Source organism: Anopheles funestus, chromosome 3RL (assembly GCF_943734845.2).
Source record: "Anopheles funestus chromosome 3RL, idAnoFuneDA-416_04, whole genome shotgun sequence".
Taxonomy (NCBI): Eukaryota; Metazoa; Arthropoda; class Insecta; order Diptera; family Culicidae; genus Anopheles; species Anopheles funestus.
In genome coordinates this window covers 38,760,702-38,781,995 of record NC_064599.1, presented here as the reverse complement: position 1 = coordinate 38,781,995, position 21,294 = coordinate 38,760,702, and the positions used below count along the sequence as shown (strand labels likewise).

The 21,294-nt window shown below is 46.7% G+C and overlaps 1 protein-coding gene across 2 annotated transcripts in view; it reads right to left on the bottom strand.

Annotated features, from left to right (window-relative positions):
• Window positions 1-533: 533 nt before the first annotated feature.
• The window catches only part of LOC125770838 (PDZ and LIM domain protein Zasp-like), a 48,148-nt gene continuing 27,387 nt past the window's right edge, over window positions 534-21,294 (bottom strand). The window contains exons 4-16 of one of the 2 annotated variants that reach the window (XM_049440850.1): window positions 16,204-16,355; window positions 15,942-16,113; window positions 15,745-15,878; window positions 15,574-15,665; window positions 14,644-14,833; window positions 12,515-12,712; window positions 11,436-11,526; window positions 9,958-10,458; window positions 8,238-8,505; window positions 3,463-7,285; window positions 2,007-2,190; window positions 1,690-1,929; window positions 534-1,624 (exon numbers count right to left, since the gene is read on the bottom strand). In XM_049440850.1, the coding sequence (XP_049296807.1) occupies window positions 1,547-1,624; window positions 1,690-1,929; window positions 2,007-2,190; window positions 3,463-7,285; window positions 8,238-8,505; window positions 9,958-10,458; window positions 11,436-11,526; window positions 12,515-12,712; window positions 14,644-14,833; window positions 15,574-15,665; window positions 15,745-15,878; window positions 15,942-16,113; window positions 16,204-16,355 (6,123 nt within the window). In that variant the 3' untranslated portion in view covers window positions 534-1,546. Of the gene's footprint in view, window positions 1,625-1,689; window positions 1,930-2,006; window positions 2,191-3,462; window positions 7,286-8,237; window positions 8,506-9,957; window positions 10,459-11,435; window positions 11,527-12,514; window positions 12,713-13,583; window positions 14,008-14,643; window positions 14,834-15,573; window positions 15,666-15,744; window positions 15,879-15,941; window positions 16,114-16,203; window positions 16,356-21,294 lie in introns of both variants that reach the window. The other variant, XM_049440849.1, reaches the window with a different exon arrangement.

Below are 21,294 nucleotides of genomic sequence, written 5' to 3'. Positions count from 1 at the left end.
CCGGACCGTCCCCCCATAGCAAGGACTGACTATCCGGCTTCGTGGTAAACATAAATCTAGTAAGCCAGAGATGGCCGGCGTGACCTGTAAGGTCGTTAAAGCCAAGAAGAGAGAGAGAGAGAAAAAGTTATTTAAATATGGTTGTTGTTTTCTAAATGTTGAGTGGCTACAAAATTTTAAAAAATATATAACGACAAATAACACACATACCACTTTAACAGTACCAACAAGTACCTTAACAATTGACTGGTTCTTGTTTATAGTTTTATTTTTGTGTTTTTATGAGCAAAATGCCAACATGTTCGCTTTTTCAACTATAAACGTCAACTAATTGGTTATGTATTTTAAAAACTCAAAATTCAACCTAAAAAGCTGGAAAAATGATGGCTACAAATGTTCTTTAAACACATTTTTTAATTCGATGATATACTTCAAGGCGTACCGAAAACTCGATTTCCTTGCTGCTTTTCAAATACTTACTTATCTTTGCTTTATTCTCGATTTGCGTACGAAATGGATAACACAAACAAACGTTCTGTACTTGCTTGGTTAGCAAATTTACACTGTTTTATTCGTCAGCAACATAGGCCATAAATAAATAAAATTATATTTGTATCACACACAAAGAGAAAAATAAAGTAGCGATGCTTGCGATTCTTCTTCTATAGATATTCCACGAGTGAAAATAAAACCTAAGAGAGTAAGCGCTGGTGTTCCGGTTGTATTGTTTCCTGGTTGCAGGTTGTGGGCTCCGTTTTACACTGAGAACAAATCATAAACCCTCCCTCTGGTACCAGGTTCGACGCTGTTGCCTTCGAAACGATGTGTGAGCTTCTCACCATTTAAGCCGCTAGTGTTTGCTAGCAACTGCACCTTCCAGGTTGTACTGCATAATGGACGTAGTAGCCTAGTAACATCAATGTTTTTGTTTAACAGTATTGTAGAAAGCTCTCTATGAATCTATATATTTAATTTGCGATGTTCTTAGTTATGCTTTGCGTTCTATTTCCTCATATTTGCTTAAAAACTTCTGCAACTAACCGTTCGTCTTAAATCTGCGTTATTAAATCTCGATGTCTACCAATATTCAGTTTCCCTCTTTCATCATCATCATTCATTTGTGTTGCTCTCTTACTCTCACGCTCACTCATACTCCCACGTCCACCCTTTTAAAACTTTCTAACGCTGCACGTATGAAGCTACACGACTTTTCTTCACCCTGAATGGAAAGAAAGCTTAGCTTGAAATGTTTCACCGATGCAATGTTTCGCCGGTGAAATGTTTCATCCACCTACTGCTGGTACGCAAACGCATGCAACAAACTGCTCGAATTTGTCATTTACACCGTAATGCGTTTTCCGTTGGCGCGATTTTCCGCTTCCATTTCCACCGCTGATTATTTTCGATTTCGATTTGACAACATTGTTTTGTTTTTGGTTTCGTTCGTGTTTGTTTTTGTTTGAAATGACGCCTTTTAAATGGGAGTGAAAGTGATACCTAAACGCGTTTATCTGCCTGGTGATCTGGTGTGCCAAGGGCCAGCCGATTAGCGAGCGTGGTTTTTGCAGAACGGACGTCCACCCTTCGCGAAGAAGCTCTGTCCTTCGAGGTTCTTTTTGCAGCTCTGTCGAAATGGGAAAAGATATTGATGAGCCTGTTATCATCTGTGGACATGTGGCGTTTACTTACGGTGCAGTTGAAGCACTGGCTGTGGTAGTTGTTGTTCAGCGCCTCCACCCACTTGTCACCGGCCTCTACGGGGAATCCGCAAGCGAAGCACTTGGTCGTGAACAGATCGTTCCAGTCCTTCTCGCAGTAGGGGTCACCCTCTTCCAGGAAGAACGGGCTGTTACCGAACTGCTTGCCACAGTACGTGCACTTGAAGCATTCCGGATGGAACTGCTTGCCGATCGCATTCAGGCAGTCACCCTGAATTGTGGGAATTGGCAAAGATCGGTGTCAGTTAGCGAGAACCTTACCGGAAAGAGACCTTCCAATGAACGTACCTTAACTCTGCCATTGCATTTCGAGCACAGTGGGGCCAAGAACTCTTCGAAGCAGTATTCGCAGTACAGATCACCCTTCTCCTCAACGAATCCAATATCAGCCAATGGGCGCTTGCAGTTTGCGTTGTGACAGATAAAATGATCCGGACACCAGATGCGTCCCAGCGCAGTGATGAACGGTCCTCTGTTGGGTGTTGAAAAAAAAATAAACAGTTAGGTAAGGCATGCTCAAGCAAGTTAAAAGTTATCCACATCATGTACAACACACAATAGCAATTGTTTAGACAATATTTTTAATTCAATCAATCACATCAGTATTACATCCCTGTTCAATACTTACGTGACAATCTTGTGATCGCAAACATTACAGATCGGTATCTTATCCTTCAGCAGTGCAAGTGCACTACCGTTGGCTACCGGATCCTGCTCCTGTGGAGCTGCGTTCTCCTGTTGCGCCTGCTTCTTTTCGTACGGCGCCAAATTGTTATTGCGCTCGACGTACGATCGGCGATCGCGTGCATGCGAGGTTAGCTCGGAACTTACTTTGCGTCCATTGATCGGTGCTTGTGAACCGTTCACATCCTTGCCATTGTTATTCTTCTGTCGCAGTATAACCTTACCGAGATCTGCCGCCAGAGCAGGAACCGTGGTCTGTACAGGGTAGACCGTAAGATCGTGCTGACCATTGCTACCATTGCCATTGAAAGCAGCAACCTTCGACGGTACCACATTAGATCCGTTCATGTACGGAGGTATTGCTTTAGTATCGTCAGTTTTACCATTCGCTCCGAGCGGAAACGCTGGTGTGCGAGCGATCGAAGGACCATGGGTACCGTTACTGTGCAAATTTTCCTTATTCTTCGTCCGCACACTTGCTTCCGTTTTGCGCAACCTAGCTTCCAGCATGTCTCTTACTACATTTGATGCTTGCTTGCGGTAGTCAGCGTTATTGTTCATGCAGGCCAGCTTGCTTACCGAACTATCGAGCAGCATTGTAGCGTAGTCGACCTCTTCGATGCGTTGTTCAGGGACTATTGCACAGGCAGAATTAATTGATAAAGAAAAGCAAACACACAGACACACATCAAAACAACAATCATATGTGTTAGAATTAAAAAAAATCTAAACGTAGAACAAAAAAAGAAATTAATTTCTGGGAATATATTAGTAGGAAAAAAATGATTAAAATTAAGCAGATTAAATAAGATTCCAGCTGCATTTCATATTAAGTTGTAACAATTGCATACTAGTATTTGACAAACCATAAGAATAGGTCCTTAACGGTGCAGTACGCAATACATTTTAAAAGCTTTAATAAACATAACAAGTCGTTTGGTAACATCGCCACCTTTAAAAATATAAAATGAAATTCGTGCAGAAACATCATCAAACCCCCACAAAATAGAAACACACAAACACAAAAAGCACTCGCACACCAACACGCCATGTGTCACACCTGATCTGCTGCTGACAGCATCCGCACAGTGGGACGCGACCGCCTGGTCCGACGGCCTTGTTCATCACGCCCCGTCCACGGTTGGGGGCCGACGTGGAGCACGCCGCCCGTCCTTTATTGAACGCGTTCGAACCTACACCGACAGTGGAACGATCAGTATTCGGATTGAACGTAGGGCGATTAAGGAAGTCAAGGAAAGCCGTGCTGTTACTGCGGCTGGACGGCTTGCTGCCGGGTGTTGGCGGCGCCGCACCGTTGGTGGGGGGCGCGCACGTGTTAGAAGCCACCGCAGGGGCGACCTGCTGCGGTAGTTGCGGAGGCCACGATTGGATTAGCTTTTGCGTATCGCTCCGGGTATCGGCCGGTATGCCTTCGTCCTCTTCGCGCATCGGTGGCATCGCCGGCATCGGGCCGGCACCGATCATAAACTCATTGAACTGTGCCTTGAACGAGCTCGGGCTCGGACATTCTGAGCGTCCGACCGCCGGTTTCGGAGGCAACAGTACACTTGCCTTGCGTGCACTAACGCTCGGGAAGTGATCTACAAATTCCTCCGCGAATGGATCGATCGAAGGAAAGTGGGACGGTGGTGGTGCCGGCTTAGGCGTAGGTGGTTCCACGTGACGAATCGGAGCTGGCGGTGGTTTAACCGGTACCTCGGCGGCCATTTGTCGTTTCAGTTGCTCTTCCTGCAGCTGCTGGATAAGGGCCGCTTGTTCCTGTTCTTGCTGCTGTTGTTGTTGCTGTTGCTGCTGCTTCTGCAGTTCCTGTTCGCTTTGGGGTGGTAGATTAAGGGCCTCGTCCTGGCCCGAGAATCGGCGTGTCTGCTGCGCCACGAACCCCTTCTGGGGCGCTTCGTCTTCCTTGATTTTGGAAGAATATCGTGAGCTTTCGCTGTTTCCAGTACGCGAAACAGACTGACTGCGACTACTAGATTCATGCTCCTCTACGAAGCGCGTTCGCTTTTGGATCAACGCATTGCCTACCTGCTGGGCGCTTTGAATCGCCCGTTCAGCCGATGCTTGCTCCCTAGTTAGACGAGCCTGTTGTTGCTGCTGATGCTGCTCGGTAGCCGTCACGCTGCTACTCATCGTTACCTGTTGGTGGGTGACTTCCTGGTGGTGGTGTTGCTGCTGTTGCTGAACACTACGTCCGTAGCGCTGGGTTGCCTCCAGATGTAGCTGCTCCTGCATCTTCTTCTGAATGTCGGCCGGCACGTGGTCCTTGTTGGCGTACCACGGTACACCGTGCAGCTTACCCATGGACAGATACAGCCCGGACTCGACCGGAATGCCTTCACGGGACGGTGGTACATGCGGCTTGAGTGGATTCGGTGGTGGACCGAAAGCCGGCGACTTTGTACGGCTCGGCTGCGGTGTCGTGTGACCATCGAACTGCTTCACCTCCGCGAAGTACTCCTCAAAGCCGAGCTGATGCTGGTAGTACGGGATGGTGGTAGCGTGCTTCGTCAGGATAAGCGACGGCGTGAACGACTGGCCGCGATCGATGACACCTTTGTGTTGAAGACGCGCATGAGCACTGTGGTACTGCGCCAGCTCGGCGTCCAGCTCCGGCGGCTGTGGCTGAACGACCGGGATGGTACGGTTTTGGATGGTGGTGTACGGTGCTGGCGGTTTATTTACAGGAGCCGGCGGTTTCGCGATCGGCTTCGAAAGGTTAGCAGTGTGCGAGTGTGTATTTACAAAGGCCAGCGGAACGTTGGTGCGCAGCTCCTCGGGTTCGGGAGTGCGCGGTGGATTCTGCGTCGGCAAATTAAACCACTTGCGCTGGTACGGCGGGATCTCCGCCGGCTTGTTCAAGGGCGAACTCGTTTCACGCCGTGGCGCCAGCGAGTAGTGCTCCGGCGGATGACTATCCCTACCTGGGTACAGCGGAATCGTTTCTCTGGTGACGACTGGTTTTGGTGGCGTGGGCTCCGAGCCGGTGCCGCCCGAACCACGGCGGCTGTCTTGTCCACCCGATTCACGGCGACTTTCAACCGTCGCGGTCGAGCTGCGTCGGCTCTCCACCGTAGCCACATTCGAGCAACGACGGCTCTCTTCCATAGTCACCTTCGAACACCTGCGGCTCTCTTCAGCCACCGTGGAACTGCGCCGCGAAGACTCGGATGTCTTCTCAGAGGTTCTTTCCTCCTTGGTTGATTCTTCCGGCGGTACTTCACGAATTTCCGGCACAACTGGTGCGAATGGTTTCGGTGTCCGATTGCCACCGACATTCGCGAACGCTGAACACTGCCGGTCAGGATCTACCGGTACCGAGGGCTGTTCTCGGACCATCTCCTGATACACCTCGGAGCTACGATCGAAGCGTACCTCACTGAACGGTGTGTAAGGACGGTCGGGTGCCGTCGCCAGTGCGTCCATCATCGACAGCCGCCCGCTCGGCACGGGCATATCCTCCATCTGTGACGGTATCTCACGCCCGAACTGCTGAAACGGAGTGTACGGAGCGGTCTTGAGAGCTTCGACGAACGGTGACTCGTTGCGCATGGATGAAATTTTCTCGCTCCGGATCGGTTCCATCGAGTGGGGAGGCGGAAAGTAGGGTTGAGTTTCGGCCGGCAGCGGCACCACCGGTACGTAGTGCGCTGGGAAGCGCTGCGAGCGGGCGGTCGACGTTGCGAGCAACTTCGCCATCACTTCACCCTTGCGCGGCACCGAGAGCGGCGGCCCGACAGGTAGCGGTTCCGGTTCCGGTTCCTGCTGCTTGCCGAGCCGTCGCTCTAGTGCGTCCACCTGTCGCCGCAACGCCTCCAGCTGGCGCATCTTCGTTTCCTCCTGCTCACGCCGGTACGCCTCGTTGCGAGAGCGCATAAAGTTCGCCTCCTCGATCTGTTCCGCGGTCAGGTGGATTGGATCGGGTGGCGCCACGCATAGTGCCTGCACTAGTGCCGACTGCCACTGTTTCGGGGTCGGGTTAGGTATAGCCGTGGGTGGAAGGTGCGGCGGTTCGATCGGTGGTATCGATGGCAGAGAATAGTGCGGTGGCTCTTCTGGCCGTTTAGCCGCTTCTGCCATCTCTGCCTCCAATGCGCGGCGCCGTGCCTCTTTCTCCTGTTCCGCGCGCACGTAGCGTTCCAGCTCGCGGCCATAGTCGACGAACTCGACGCGCTTCGGCGGACGTTCGGTGTCGGCGGGCGCTGCTACCGGCTGCTCCTCTGGTGGTTCCTCCACTATCACCTCTCCCTCCTCCTCCTCCTCTGGTGGGGGATCGCGGAAGACGAAGTGCGTGTAGGATGCGTCGGACATTGCGCCTGTACTTGCCTGTGCGCTTCGCTGTCCGGACGAGAATGGATGCTCGAGCTCGTACTGCGGCGTATCGTAGTACGTCACGATCGGTTGTGACGTTTGCGTCTGGTACATACGGTACTCCTCCGAGGAGGCGGAGTTGGCTGTCGTCGTAGTGGTGGTCGTTGTCATACCGAAAGAGTCCGATAGATCTTCCTCCTCTTGCTGCTGCTGCTGCTCATCATGTCCAGCGCGGTGGCTAAGCTCCGGGGCGGACTTACTTTGCTTGCTCTGCTGCTCTTGTGGCCCATCTGGTGGAGTTTTGGATTTTTCTTTCACCTTCATCGGCGGTACGACTGTGATCGGTTTAATGACGACCCGTTGTGTTTCCGGCGGTGCAATATAGATCGGTGTTGCCGTTGGAATCGTGTCCACGACTTCAGGCTTGGGAGGCCAGGCAAATACCGGTGCAGGTGATTCACTTCGGTCCTGCTCTCCATCCTCATCTCCCTGTGCCCTTTCTTCTGTCGATGCTTCGTTTGCACCTGTTTCAGCAGACTTTTCTTCGGTACCATCTGAGTCATCCCCACCAAGTGCGTGGTCGTTTCAGGACGAACAGGAATGTTTGCATTTTTCCCCCGATAGTGCGCGGTATTCATAATGTTGTATGCCCGAGAATGCGACGTGCGTATTTCCGGCGTGGCCATGTTTGTTTTTTCGTTTATTTGTTACCGCAATGTTAGTCGTCAAGCAGCAATAAGCAGATGGATTTGATTTTGTTGTTCGAAGTGCAATATGACAAACAGCAAAAGCAATGAAATGTTTAAACAATATGCACAGCGTAGCAGAGCAAGACGACACAGTAGCGAGACGACACAATTGGAAGAAATAGTCAGAAAGAGAAAGAAAGAAAGAAAGCAATAGAAGCGTGATGCAAAGCGTATTCTCAAATCACACATCTCATGGACACCAACAGTAGGAAGGTTGATCAGGTTAGTGCCGGGTACAGACATATGGGACACAAAGGTTGGCAGAAATTCGCGAGCCAGCTCCCGGCAAGTGCTTTAATGAGCGGGTCACAGAGCGCGGGACACCGTACCTCGGAAGTTAAAGGTTGGCTTCCTGCCCAAGAAATGGCTCTTCGCTGCTCGGTTGTGGCGCGTTTTCGATTGAGGGGTTGTCGATGATGTTTGGTTTTGTGTGTTTAAAATTTGATGCGAACAGTTTCGAGAGCGTGATGAGATGAACAGTTTCGATTGAATTGAGTATCATTGCATGGATGAAGGGCGAAAGGAAAATGAGGGCTTAAATAACACACGAGCTTATAGACGAAATCGTCACAAAACGATAGTGCCTACTAATTACTCCTTCATCTCGTCTTTTAACAACTAGATCTCTCGGGGTGAAGGTGAAAAATATCGGTTAAAACATATGGGGTAAAGTTTAAGGATTTAAAGAAATATCAAAACAACGTGTAGTAGAGAAAAAAGGGTGATATTAGCAAAAGCATAGCAATTTAGTAACAACCTTGTGGAGTTGGCACGGACGCCGGTGTCATAGCTGGAGCCGGAGCAGCCATCGGGGCTGGGGCTGGGGCTACCATCGAGGCCGGTGCGGGTACCGGAGCAGCGACCGGAGCGGGTGCCGGTGCCTGGGCTCCGACGAGAGCGGCCGAGAATGGTGTCGGGACGCTTCCGGCCACTGGCGGGTACGATGCCGGTGGCTGAACCTGAGCCAATGGGCTCACCGGAAGTGGAGCACCGAACGGCTTCGGCGTAATGTTGTTCTGGTTTACCTGGAGTAAAACAACAAAAATAAGACAAATTAAATTTCATATTCCTTGGGTATGTAAGCCTGAGTTTAGGGCGCAGATATCTCCTTCCTTTTTTATAGTTTGCTTATCCAAAGATACCTTAATTAAATAATTTAATCTTTTATTCAAAAGTCGAATTGCTCCACATTTCAAATAACTGTTATTAAATTCTTGATAAACCGTTTTCGACCGTTTAAACCGACCATACGGCCTCGTTTTTAAAATGGCATGAGGTAATAAAAATAGTATTTCAAATGATTTCATGCCTTAAAACTTACGTTACAACGATTTATAAGATTTATTTTAATTTCATTTTAACATTTATAGTTAAATTCATCAGTCTGAATTATCGGTGATTTAAGGATAAATAAAACAATCTTTCCTGGTTGAACATTCCTTCATACTTTAAAAATTCAAGAGAAAAAATTACAAATAAAAATGAAATCTAGCTTGCAATGTTTAATAAACAAAGTGTTGGCTACTAGTAAACTTAGCAGCTAAAACTGGTTGATCGAATCAATGATATCAGAAGTAAACAACCTAAATGTTTGGTCACGTGACTTGAAAATATTTCTGCCGTTTACCTGTACCCAAATAGAAAAAAAAGAAAACAAATTCAATCCCAAAGGATCAGGTGACAAACCGGCTCGTAATTGGTAGCCACGTGCCATACGGACGACTCTACTATTCGATCTCTCTAGAGCTAACTCGGTCGCGCTCAACCAAGTCTTGGCGACGACACAAATAAATCGATTATATTTTTATAGATGTCTCCCATTAGTGAGGAATGCACCACATATCGTCCTCTGGCGAAGGCAAACCGATCGAACACATCCTAAATATTTCAATGCATTTCCGCCACCCGAAACGCATCCGAGCTTGGGTCACTGATCCGGCCTGCACAATCACACCCACTGGGTGTCGATAAACATCGACACACCCAGAAGGATATGCTGATCCGTTCATATCCGTGTCACACAGGCGGTAAACGGTACGGGTAGGTGGATACCTTCTATTCGCCATTGCACTGTTATACAATGTAGAGGCGCGCGTGAAACGCGTGACGTACTTCACATTTGGATCGGTGCCGAACAAACTATTGCGATCGCCTTCGATTCGATCGTGTGTGCGTTTTTTTCTTCTTTGGTTTACTTGGGTGCGTAAATACTACGCTTATGTAAAAGTAGAACACTTTTCACTGACTGCCCGGTACGTTTCACATTTCCACTTTTCCTTTCCTTTTCTCTCTATCTCTCATAAATCAAGCATTTTTGTTTTCTTCAACCACATTCGTAGCACTTTGATGATTTAGCATTTAGTGTTAGTAGTTAATGGCAGTCATCTTTGGGGGTTTCATAAGCGCTTCAATACTGCACAACGATGACGCACTTCCAGCGAAAAAAGACAATACAAGCAATCACACACGCTACTTACCTTGTAGGTGGAGTTCTTTCCCGGTGGAAGTACGCTTCGAATAACGCGTCCTCCCATCGTCTGGTAATAGAATCCATAATCGTTTTGCGTAACCGTTCCATTCTCGGTTGCGCCTCCATCCGTTTGCTCACCCTCTGGTGCTGGGGCGGCTAATCCATTTGCACCGAATACTAGCTGCGATTCGGATCCGGTCGCCCCTACCGGCTGGAGTGTCCGGGCTGTGTTTTCCTCCTCCATCGTTAGCGGTGGCGGTGGTGGCGGTAGCGGTGGCAGAGGGGACGTTGGACAGGCTGGGAAGGCGGTGCCAGAAAGCTCGAAAGTGCTGCTGTTGCTGTTGCTGCTGTGGCTGCGATCGATCAGCTCGTTTTCGCTGCTGGTGCGCGAATGCAATGGGGACACCTTGTTCGATTGCACCGGCGATAACGAGCTCGAGTTGCAGTATCCGCTCGACGAAGTCGTGCTGCTCGATCGTGAATGAGACGGCGATTGGCCGAGTGTAGTCTATTGTTTTTATTTTTTGTTACGGTCGGTGTCCCAAAAGCCCAGCGCGGGATCGCAGTGGTGAAAACCGCGAAAACCACGACAAGTGTCGCGCACGCGTCATTCGGTACGTTCATTCGTCGGCCACACGTCAGCAGCAGCCGGTAGCAGCAGCGTCGACAGCATCAGCAACGTCAGCCCGTTCGGAAGCCCGGTTCGGTTCGGGATGGGTTGCATAAGTTAGAGGAAAAAAAAACAACATACACACAAACACACCACATGCACAAACAGCGAGCGAGGTTGTCAAGAAAAGAAAACAGACGAAAGAAAAAAAAATTGGAAAAGAAAAGCACACGCAACTTAAGTAAATGAAACATGCGATTTTAAGGGTGACATGGGAGGGGTTGGAAAAACTAGCTCATGACAGGACCCCGTTGGACGCACTTGCCCTCGCCACTTTCGTGGCTGTGTTTTGGGTGAAAAGCGGGACAATTTTAAAACATATTTCAACCAAGGCGCCACCAACGTCAGCAGCGTGCAAAACGCGTAAGAAAAATTGCTACGACAAGTGACGATAAGCTGATAGGCTGGTGGGTCTTGAGGCGGGGTGATGTTTGTCTGGTTTCAAACGAAACGAGTACAGTTCTACGAAGGAGGTCTTACTTTTGTTGCTTCACTTCTCTTCCGCAAGAAGTGGTCGTGCAACGAACGTGGGATTATATTTAAAACACAATCCGATCGTATTACCGAACCGTACCGATCGATTGATCACCCAAAAAAAAACGCCAAAAAAGAAAACTGAATCGAATTGTATAAAGTGTAGGTATAACACACATTTACAGGGAAACGGTAGAAAGAACACCATGTCCATTAAAAATCGTGTGCAAAGTGACCAACGAGTTCTGTCAAAAGCTTGTGATTAGAGTTAGAATTAGTTGTGGGTATTGCATGGACATTGAAGAATCGATGGAAAATGTTAAGTCCTGGCGGAAACTTACATTATTGCCGTACGGTGACTGCGAGCGGCCGTTCAAGTTGGCATGAGCGTTGAGAGCAGCAGAGATGGCTTGTACACCAGTCTTGTGGCCCCTGGTGGTTTGTGATGGTGATCACGATCAAGTGAATTTAAAAGGAATAAAGAAAACAGCAAAAGATTAGAATCATACTCTCTTTCTAACAGTTTCAATTGCATTTGCAGGGACTTACGAGCAGACGATTTTTTTACAACGAGAAAAAGACAAATGAGAGATAGGAAAATAGGCAACAGATGGTCAGAAAGGGGTTGTCGTTGCTTTTTTTTTTTGCTACGAGAATAGGCGAAGAGGAGTTCGATACTAAATGAAAACGATTCTTCCAAATAATGATGCAAATAATGTATTCATGGTCTAATTTTTTAAAATACTTGTTTATCTCAAACGAAATGAAAGAAACATAGAACGAGTAAAACACTCGAAATTCTACTACCTCTACTAAATGAGCATAAATTACTAGGACTTTAAACACAACATTCCATCGATCAATGATGTGATTAACTTGGTGACGATTTTTTTAAACTAACCTGTAGCTTCCTCGTATTTACTGATGAATTACTGGTAAATTACTTGTCCAACAGGTTTTGTTCTCATCTTGCATCGAAATATTTTGCATCACTCGAATCGTTCTCATTTAGTTACTTATAAAGTCTTACTACTACATTTGTATATACACCTAGCCTAAACAAACATCTTTGGATACCTCTTCTGTGAAGGTGTTCTAGTTGCTTTCTAGAACGGTTTTGCTAGGAATGCTAGTATAAGGAGCTTGAGAGAGATACCCGAGGGAGTATCAGGAAAATAAGGAAAAGGAAAAAAGCATAGTGAAAACATAAAGCAATATGAAGTAAATAACAGCATTAGAGAAATATTACAAAAGATTACAAGAAAAGAAAAGAAGTAGTATAAGCGATTTAAATTCGGTGCAAAAAACGAGAGAGCAGAAAGAATAGAAAGAAAAGAGGAAACAAAAGAAAGAGAGAGAGAGAAAAGAAAGAAAAGCGCTTGTTTTAGGTACGATCTGCTGCCGGGTGCCGAATACGTACGGTTTCGTGACAGTAACCGGAACCATGCCATTGGTGCCGGGCGGCGGACTGTTGAGAGCCGCCAGGCGCGCATGGATGTCGCAGTACAGCTTGTCGTTCAGATTGAAATAACCCTGGTTTTTCAGGGACGTGCCGCAGGTGGCACACTTGAAGCAGTCGGCGTGCAGGTTCTTGTCCTTGATGCGCACGAACACGCCACTGCACGCCGAGTTCCGCGCGTTGGAACGTTGCAGATGTTTTGTGGATGACGTGCGTGTTGTTGAGGTTCGGTGGATGTTTGTTGATGAAACGTGACGCGGGGCAAGGTTTTCCAACGGTGGTTTAGGGGATGGATGAAATTGTTTGTATGCGATTGTTTGTTTGTTTTTTTTTTGTAAATGATGTTGCAAAAATGGTGAATAGTTTGTGGCGTTGACGATTCGTTTTTTTCCATGCGTTTGGTCGGTGATACGACGGGCAGGATAAACCGACCGCCAACACGAAATAACAACAAACAAACGAGAAAAGAAACCAAAAAAAAGGCAAACCGCAAACACAAAGCAAACCGATTGGAAAATAACCATAAAAAAGAAGAAGAAAAAAACGAAATATACAATTAATAATGAAACAATGGGCTTACGTCTATGATGCAAGAGACCATAACAGATGAGAAGATCATCTGGTAAGGAGCTACATTCGTCGCTACAGAGATCGAATCCTGAGAGCGTTTAGGTACAGTTTTACATATAAAAATATGGCATGCTGAACTCTTGCATTTCCAATCCAAAAGAAACGTACACACACACACATTGGCACACGCACACATATGGCTAGTGAAACTCCTCGCCCGGGGCAGGATAATGGACGCAGGGTGACGGAATTTGCCGGAGTTCGGTAACGGTCAAAGAAGGAAAACGACGATGTGGAAACGTGGGTTGGGAAAGCGTAGCAGATAAAAAAATAAAGCATAACTTTGCGAAATTACACGACAATCAACGGTAGAAAATGTACAAGGGATGGTGAGATCCATCTTGTTTCTAGTGCTTCCGTCTGATCGTGTATACTACCAAAGACTGTTTAACATCCTTACTCGTTGTGAACCTTCGGTGGAATACCGGACCTCGGAGCGGTATTCGGTGCGGGCCGGAAGGCCGATGTTGGTGCCGGGGCAGGAGCTGAAGCTGGGGCCGGTGCTTGCTGTTGTTGCGGCGGGAAAGCAACCTTCGGTGGAGCTTGGGTCGGTGCCGGTTGCGGTGCCGGTTGCGGTGCTGGGCGCTGCGGTTGGGGCTGCATCATCGGCGGTTTCGGCATGGGCGGACGAGGAACCTGGCCCTGCATCTGCGGGGGCAGGGGCGATGGACCCCGTGCGGGGCGGCCACCCGTCAGCGAACCGACCGGCAGCCGTCCGGCCGTAGCATAACCACCGATGGCGTGGCTTTGCGTGGCGTAGAAATGCGATGAAGCTGATTCGAGTTTATTGACCGAGTAATGGAAATTGTTAGAGTAAACACTATCTGCTCTCGTTTGGCAAAAAAGGTCGGCAAGGATGGCAAGGACGGGTGGACATTCGCCACGATTACCATCGCGAGTGGTTTCAATACATTAGCAAATGGTCGTCGGAATTATGTCAAACGTCCAGAACATGAGGATCGGTCCAAGGGACGGGACGCGTCAGTCGATGGCGGTTTAGTTCGGCAGTGCAGCAGTATTTACAGCATTCATGGATTGCAAAAACAAGGACATAACGACCACAGACGGGTGTGATGCGTACGTAAGGTGGGGGTTGCGGGATGGGTGGGACAGAAAAAGAAGATAAGAAATTCGATGTTGATTAGATGCGGAACGTGGCGGACAACGACTATTATTGACAAAAAGGGAAGAAAAGTGAACACTTTTGCTCCCCTACTCGACACGGTGCTCTCCTCTGCGTGTGTGCGGTGCATGTGTGCGCGTGCATTTGTTTGGTACGTGTGCGTCTGGAGGTGTTGTTAGACGCTGCCATCTTCTTTACAGGATTACACACCAGCGTGGGTGGGAGAAACAAATCCAAAACAAAAGTGATCTCCTTCCCATGCTTCCCATGACCCGCTCATTTGGGTTCGATCTCGTTTGTACGATCATGGCCGAAGTTAATGGAGAAGTTCACTTACACAATCAAACGCTCACAGGAGGCGCAAATGTTTTGACCCGGCGGAATTCCATTGTTTGCCGGAGCCACCGGACGATCGACGGGAGCGCTAACGTGGCGTGTAACAGTGTTTGTGCCGCTGCCACTGTTGCTGAGGTGGTGTGGCGATTGTGGTTGTTGCGGTTGTTGCTGCTGGAGCTGCTGCTGTTGTGCTGAAGTTGTTGAAAATAGTTTTGTTGCGGTACTGTCAGTGAGTTTGTTGTGACGGTGTGAGGGTCGTTCTTGTTAGAAAGGATGAACGGAACTCAAATCAAACAAATCAACTTTGTTAGTAGTAGCAGGTCGCGGTCGAAATAGTTACATATGTGCTGCAATTGCATACTTTTAGGCGTTTAACTAGAGAGCTTCTTCAGTGCTCCTATGTGTGTTGATGGTTCAGGAAGGCCTTTTATGTACAATTTATAATTTAAAAGATATTTAAATTTTCATTAAAGTTCCATTAGGTATAGCTGCTAGCTAACTGGAGCCATTATTAGATTAGTAAATCAAGCAATTTATAATCAAAATTCTTGTTCAATTATCTTTTGGGAAAGATTCAAGGTAAATATTAGACATGCAAAAAGGAAACAGATTACTATAAGTCGCGGTCAGTCGTCCATGATGTCGTTCGAAAATTTAAAACTAATGCGTTCGATGTTAATTATAAGCTTATACATATGAATCCAACCATTTGGTTCATCGTAAAAACAAATAGAAAATTAAATAAGCTGTGTGGGTTTGTTCTTAGTTGTACTGAATTGTCACAGGTACTGCTACATCAATCGACTTCTTAACTGTGTCCAGCATCGTGTCCGTCACCGTACGGGTATCAGTATAAGACAGGGAATCATGCAAGATTCTCTCAGAGAATCTTTGCATGGATTCGGATCGAAACCCTGTTCCGAAATGTTACCTGGTTCGGGATCATCTCCTTGCTCGTGCAGCATCTTGTATACCTCGGAGTTTGCCGGCGAGTATACACGTTCGTTCTTCTTGAAGTTTACACTAAAAGTATAGGAAAATGTCAAAGAAAAATTATCAAAATATTATGATGTTCATATTTTTCGAAAAGCTTCAAACCTACCCAAGAACTCCTCCGGCGAGGACTTCCGCCTGCGAGGACAGCGTTTCGGCAATGGTTTCATCGCTGTACATACCGACCGGGGTGTTATATTGGTTGTTTACGATGCTCTTGATTTGTCCATCGTTTCCATTAACCTGTAAGAAATAATGCGTGATTAAGGTGAGGAACAGTTACTATCAGATTTATTTTGTACTCACGGCAGCAAACGGCTTGGCGGCGGTATTGTGACCGCTACCGATGGGCTTCATCTCCTGGGGTGTCGCAGCAAGGGAAGTTCTCGTTACCGGAGTAATGTTACCGGCCAGCGACGGTGATGGAGACGGGAGCGAACCAGTCGGTGTAACAGATGGTCTCCAGGTTGCGCCTCCTCTGTAAATGGAAAGCATTAACATCCATCAGTAATGAACGTAGGGACTGATAATAGACCAACCACGTAGAAACCAATCTGATCCCACATACCTCGACACAGTCAGCTCGAACGAATTTCCAGCGGCCACGATAACGTCCTGAGCATCCTTGTGACGCATGTTGAAGACTTCCGTACCGTTGACCTTGATCAGCGCATCGCCAGCCATCAGACCGGCTTGGTCGGCAACGCTGCCACCGTTAACCTGTGGACGACGGACGCGATCGGGATCGCAAAAATAAACCAATGTCAGTGTCGGTAGCTACCAGCTGTTGGCGACGGTTTCGCTTGTTGTCCTTAAAATAGTTCATCTGAGCATGCTTTTCAATGTCACGACGGTGGTGATGTTGTTACAAAGCCCCGGTCCTCCTCCCTCTCATCCCACCCGATGGCAGTGAGCCATGAGCCAGAAGGCGTGTACAAACACTAGCGTTCCTTGTGGGCTCTTCTTTGTTGTCTGTTGCAAGGTGATCACGAACAGAACCGAATCGGGCGCCATAATTAAACGCAGCCTTTACTAAAGCATACGGTTGTGTACGGTGACGGTGATAGTAACTGTTTGCGCATTCTTGGCTAATGAAGCAATTAGTGTCGCTCGTGCAATATGATTTCCTGAACGGCCGTCATTACCTTCGTATGGAGCGATACAGGCAGATTGGGTAGCTTCATGGTGATTAAACGAATTATATCAATCTATTCGTTGACATGCTTTTGTCTCTACTGTTTGTTCATCAAGAACTGATAACGATCATAACAGTACAAGAACACGAACACAATCTCTTTTGGGTAAAATGAGATCCATTTCAGGTTGGAATGCATGTCGCTCACAGTGCAATGGGCTTGTCTTACACCGAAGCGTGTGACATGTGGAATGTTTGGCTCTTTACTTTCAGCAAACACCTCTTTACAACATGCTATAGCTGTCCTTTCGCATGCAGTTTCATTTCACTTAAACATCAAGCGACACACCCCGTACGCGGTAGGGCCGTAACCCATTCTCCAGCATCCCGCCCGAGGTGAGTGCTTAAACAATTATAAATCAATCAAAGGGCAATTGACAACAGCTTTTACGATACACAAACCATAGCGTAAACCTCCCAACCGTCACGCACGAGACTAGATACAAATGGGAATCGTATTGTAAAAACCACTCTCCGTTTCGTTTGGCAGCGTTCGGTTATCGTGAGTGACGTACAAAATTGCCTTCCCAGTAGTGCAAAAGTTTCCTTTTAAAACGGCATTCACAAAACAAGGCAACAAAATTGACACGCCAGGAGGGAAGCAAACAAAAAACGGACCAATCAACGTACATGTCGGTTTATGATCCATTAGTCAAACGAAATATCTTTGGCCCAATCGATATGCCATCCAAAGCCATCATGACTCACAGCCGTGCGTTGGGCCAACGTTGATGCAGTTGCAAGCAAGGTTTGTCTTTATCGCGTTGCTACCAAAGTAGCGGTGGCGTGACTTGTCACCAAGCACTCCCAAAACATGCACACTATCTGTAGCAAGCGGTACGTCTGTTAGGCAATTTGGGTTGCGTTTGAGAGCGAATTACCATCCCGGTGGTGGTGCGTTAACCGGTATGCATGATTAATAGAAACACTGCTCATCAAGCACTAAGGATTGTCGATCGGGTTTAAGTTCTATCAGCATGAACAGCTTTTTTGCCATTTCAGTCCCATCGAAACAAACCTGCCAACAGCGCTTGGCGTACTACAGCATTCGCAAGCGGTGAAAAAGAAGAAATAAACTTATTTAGACACTTGATTTATGATTCATATTCTTCTGCTGATTTCCACCTATTGATTCTTGGTCCAGTTGAATTGTTGTATCCTGCTGTCCATTTCTTCGACGCCATTGGAAGCACGCTAGAACTGGACGAAAACTTGGACGCTCACGACCAATCGAATGGAGAGCAAAGCGTCACCGTAGGCTCCCGATCGTCTTTCCTTCCCCCTTGGGGCTGCTTTATGAGAACTTTGAACTAGCATATCTTCAGCAAAAACGGGTTCGCTTATGTGCGTTTATCGTGGTTGTTGTTTTTTTTTGTGCATGCTTGTTTTGTAGTTCGTTTTGCCCATCGCGTTCAAGTCACCCATTCAAACCGGGGTACCCCCCTATGGGTGCCCATATTTATACAGCACTGTTTTATTCTAGGTCATAAATTACTGCCTTTTCTCTGCCCGATAGTGAGGGAGCAACTTCACGTTGTTTGCTGTTGTGGTTTGGTTCTCTCTGGCTCCATCGGAAACCACCCAATGATACCTGGCGTTTGCTAAGGAGTAACACTAGGTACAACTAGTTTTAGCTAGCTCATAATAAACACACCAAATAAAACAGAGAAGCAAACAAAAAAATACTCTGCCACAGCCCCAAAGGCATCATAATGAAAATGCATCGTGCACTCGGTTTTGCACGATAATTGACAACCGAAACCGGAAATTCTCACACAACACATTTTATTGTGCGGCACTGATTAGACCTTTCTTTTGTTGTCTGGGGTTTTATTGGCTGAAATGGATGGTCTGCCCGAGTGGTTCGAATGCGATAGCTTAGTAAGGATTTGCTGAGAGTTTATTGGCAATCTAGTTAAGCTCGTACGGACATTTTTCGTGGGTGGATAAAGCCGAGAGAAACAAAAGCTTTGCTTGACCCAGTAAAAATGGCGCCATCTGTAAATTCTACCGACACTGGAAAGTTTTGTTTAATGTTTAAATTTAGTTTACTTCGTATGGCGTATTTGTTATATATTTCCTTTTTACACGTTATGCTCGTAGGTACAGCACGTTTGTTGATTAACATTGAAACAGGAATGGCATTAAAATCGTCCTGATCATATTTTATATGGAGCTGATGGCTCCAAAGCTAGCTCCATGCGCACTTTATGCCATATTCAATCGCAAAAACCACCCATGTCATCATTTCGTGCCATTTCCGTTCGAATGCAATAGATTCCCACGAGCTTTATCAGGGCGAAAAAAAAGGAAAGAAGGAAACGATACCGATTCGCACACCGCCTTGGGTGGGAAGCGTAGATGGGCATAAAAGTTTTAATTTATGTGCAAATAAAGCTGCCCCGATACCCGCTTACCTTGGTGAGAGTGTTTTGCAGTGCGAACCTACAGCGGAGCGACATGTTTTGTCGAAGCTTTTCGACTTTCGCAAAACAGCTGTGATAGGTCACAGCAACGATGCGATTATGAGTGACGATAAGTATTTCGAGTGCCACTAATTTATGTAATTTCATTTACAATTACGCTTCACGTAACCAAAATCTCGTGTACGGCATAACAAAGCATCTGGAGGACGGTGTGGTCCGTGAATGCGTGCCGAATACCGTTTCAACGGATGCCCTCGGACAAACTTGAGATCATTTGTTTGCAGCGCGCGAAAGAATTGATCACCCGAATGATTTGCAATCTGGCGAACGATCGGAATGGGCGCGCTTTAAATGCTTGCCTAATTTCAGTTATTTTTGAAAAGTCAGTACAGTAAAGTCCCTTTACGTTGGAACGACGGAGAACGCTTGTCCTAGGGAGAAGCGACAAAACATGTTATCCCGATTCTCCCGGTTCGTTTCGCTGGAATTTATTGTCCCTTTGAATGCGTTACGAAGGCGCACAGAAGAAAACGAAACATAAGGCTGAACAATCGTCACACACCAGCGCGAGCTCCGGAAAAGGAATTCGATCAATGAATCATGCTGCATTCCACCGGTGGTTGAGGAGGATTTTATGCACGGTGGTTAGTGTGTTTTTTTCGCTTCCACCTCGATCACTTTATCATTGAGAGCGTTTTTTTGTTGCTCTGCCTCTCTTTTTTATATTGTTGGTTTGTTGTTCACACTTTCCTTAGGGCCGGTCGGCGAGACCTGACGCCTTACGGGAAGGTATTCGGTAGAAGATAAAATGCAACAGAAAAAGCATAAACGATGCTTGACAAGGGGATTATGAGTTACAGATAACAATGACGTATGCTTACAGTTGGTCAGCAGCAGCAAATGCTTTCACACAAAAAGAGGTTCCAAGAAGTTTTTGAATGAGTCATCCGATCGTGCCACCGGGAATGCCCATATCGGAAAAGGGTTTTATCCAGCGCGTTTAGGAAAAATAAGCACATGAAACAGTTGCTTCACAGTTCAACAATACTATAAGACTCAGAACTAGCTAATTTTTATTTAATTAAAACCTTTTCCACTTTTATATAAAACATAATATGATATAAAACATAATATGAAAGTGAAACCATTGCATCAACGAATGCTTCACAATAAAAAATTAACATCTGCTCATCGTCAGACCACTGCAGGACATAAACCTAAAATATGCCTTCCGAATGTCGGCAAAAATGATGTACCTGTAATCCTCTGCAGACATGCCTTTTATTGTCCCTTCCAATCAGCAAACGTGCTGTGTTTTTATTTCGTTTTTGGGCACTTAACCATTTTACAACCTCTCGAACGATTGAATGAACCATTTTATGATCGGACGGCAAAAATGATCACCAGTCTGCGGTCCTGTCCACACGTTTCCGGTTCGAGATTTTGGGACAGTGGGCGAGTACGAAGGACAGGCAAAGGGAAAGGGACCATATTACAGGACCACCGCGATCGACAATAAAACAAGTGGGTAATTCCACCCGTTAGCCCACGTTTCGAATGCACGAACCATACCCAACAGTGAAGGCTCGTTGCGCTTTCGGACGGGAACATTTTGATGTCGGTGATGTAGGGAAAACTGGTGTTGCGATTATTATTGACAGTCGATGAAAGATAACGAAGGTTTTGGTGGGCACGGTCCCTTGTTTGCTCAATTTTTTCCTCCATCAGTGCTTACCACAAACATTGTCCAGACATCTATAACCGGCAACGAGGTCGCTTATCTGATAACGATGACAAGGGGACCATATAGGAGCGGGCTATGTTCGACACCGGTAGGATGGTAAGGCGGATGATCTTTGGCCGAGAACCTAAACTCAAGTGGCTTTCTTTACACTTCGTTCAACTGTTTCACAATAGGAGGAAGTGAATCTTTTAAGTTCTCTAAACAGAAAATATATGTTTATAAACGATTTGTTGAATTAGATTAACTTTCTCTTTAATCTAGAAATATGGAGAAGGTCTTAATATATGTTTAAAA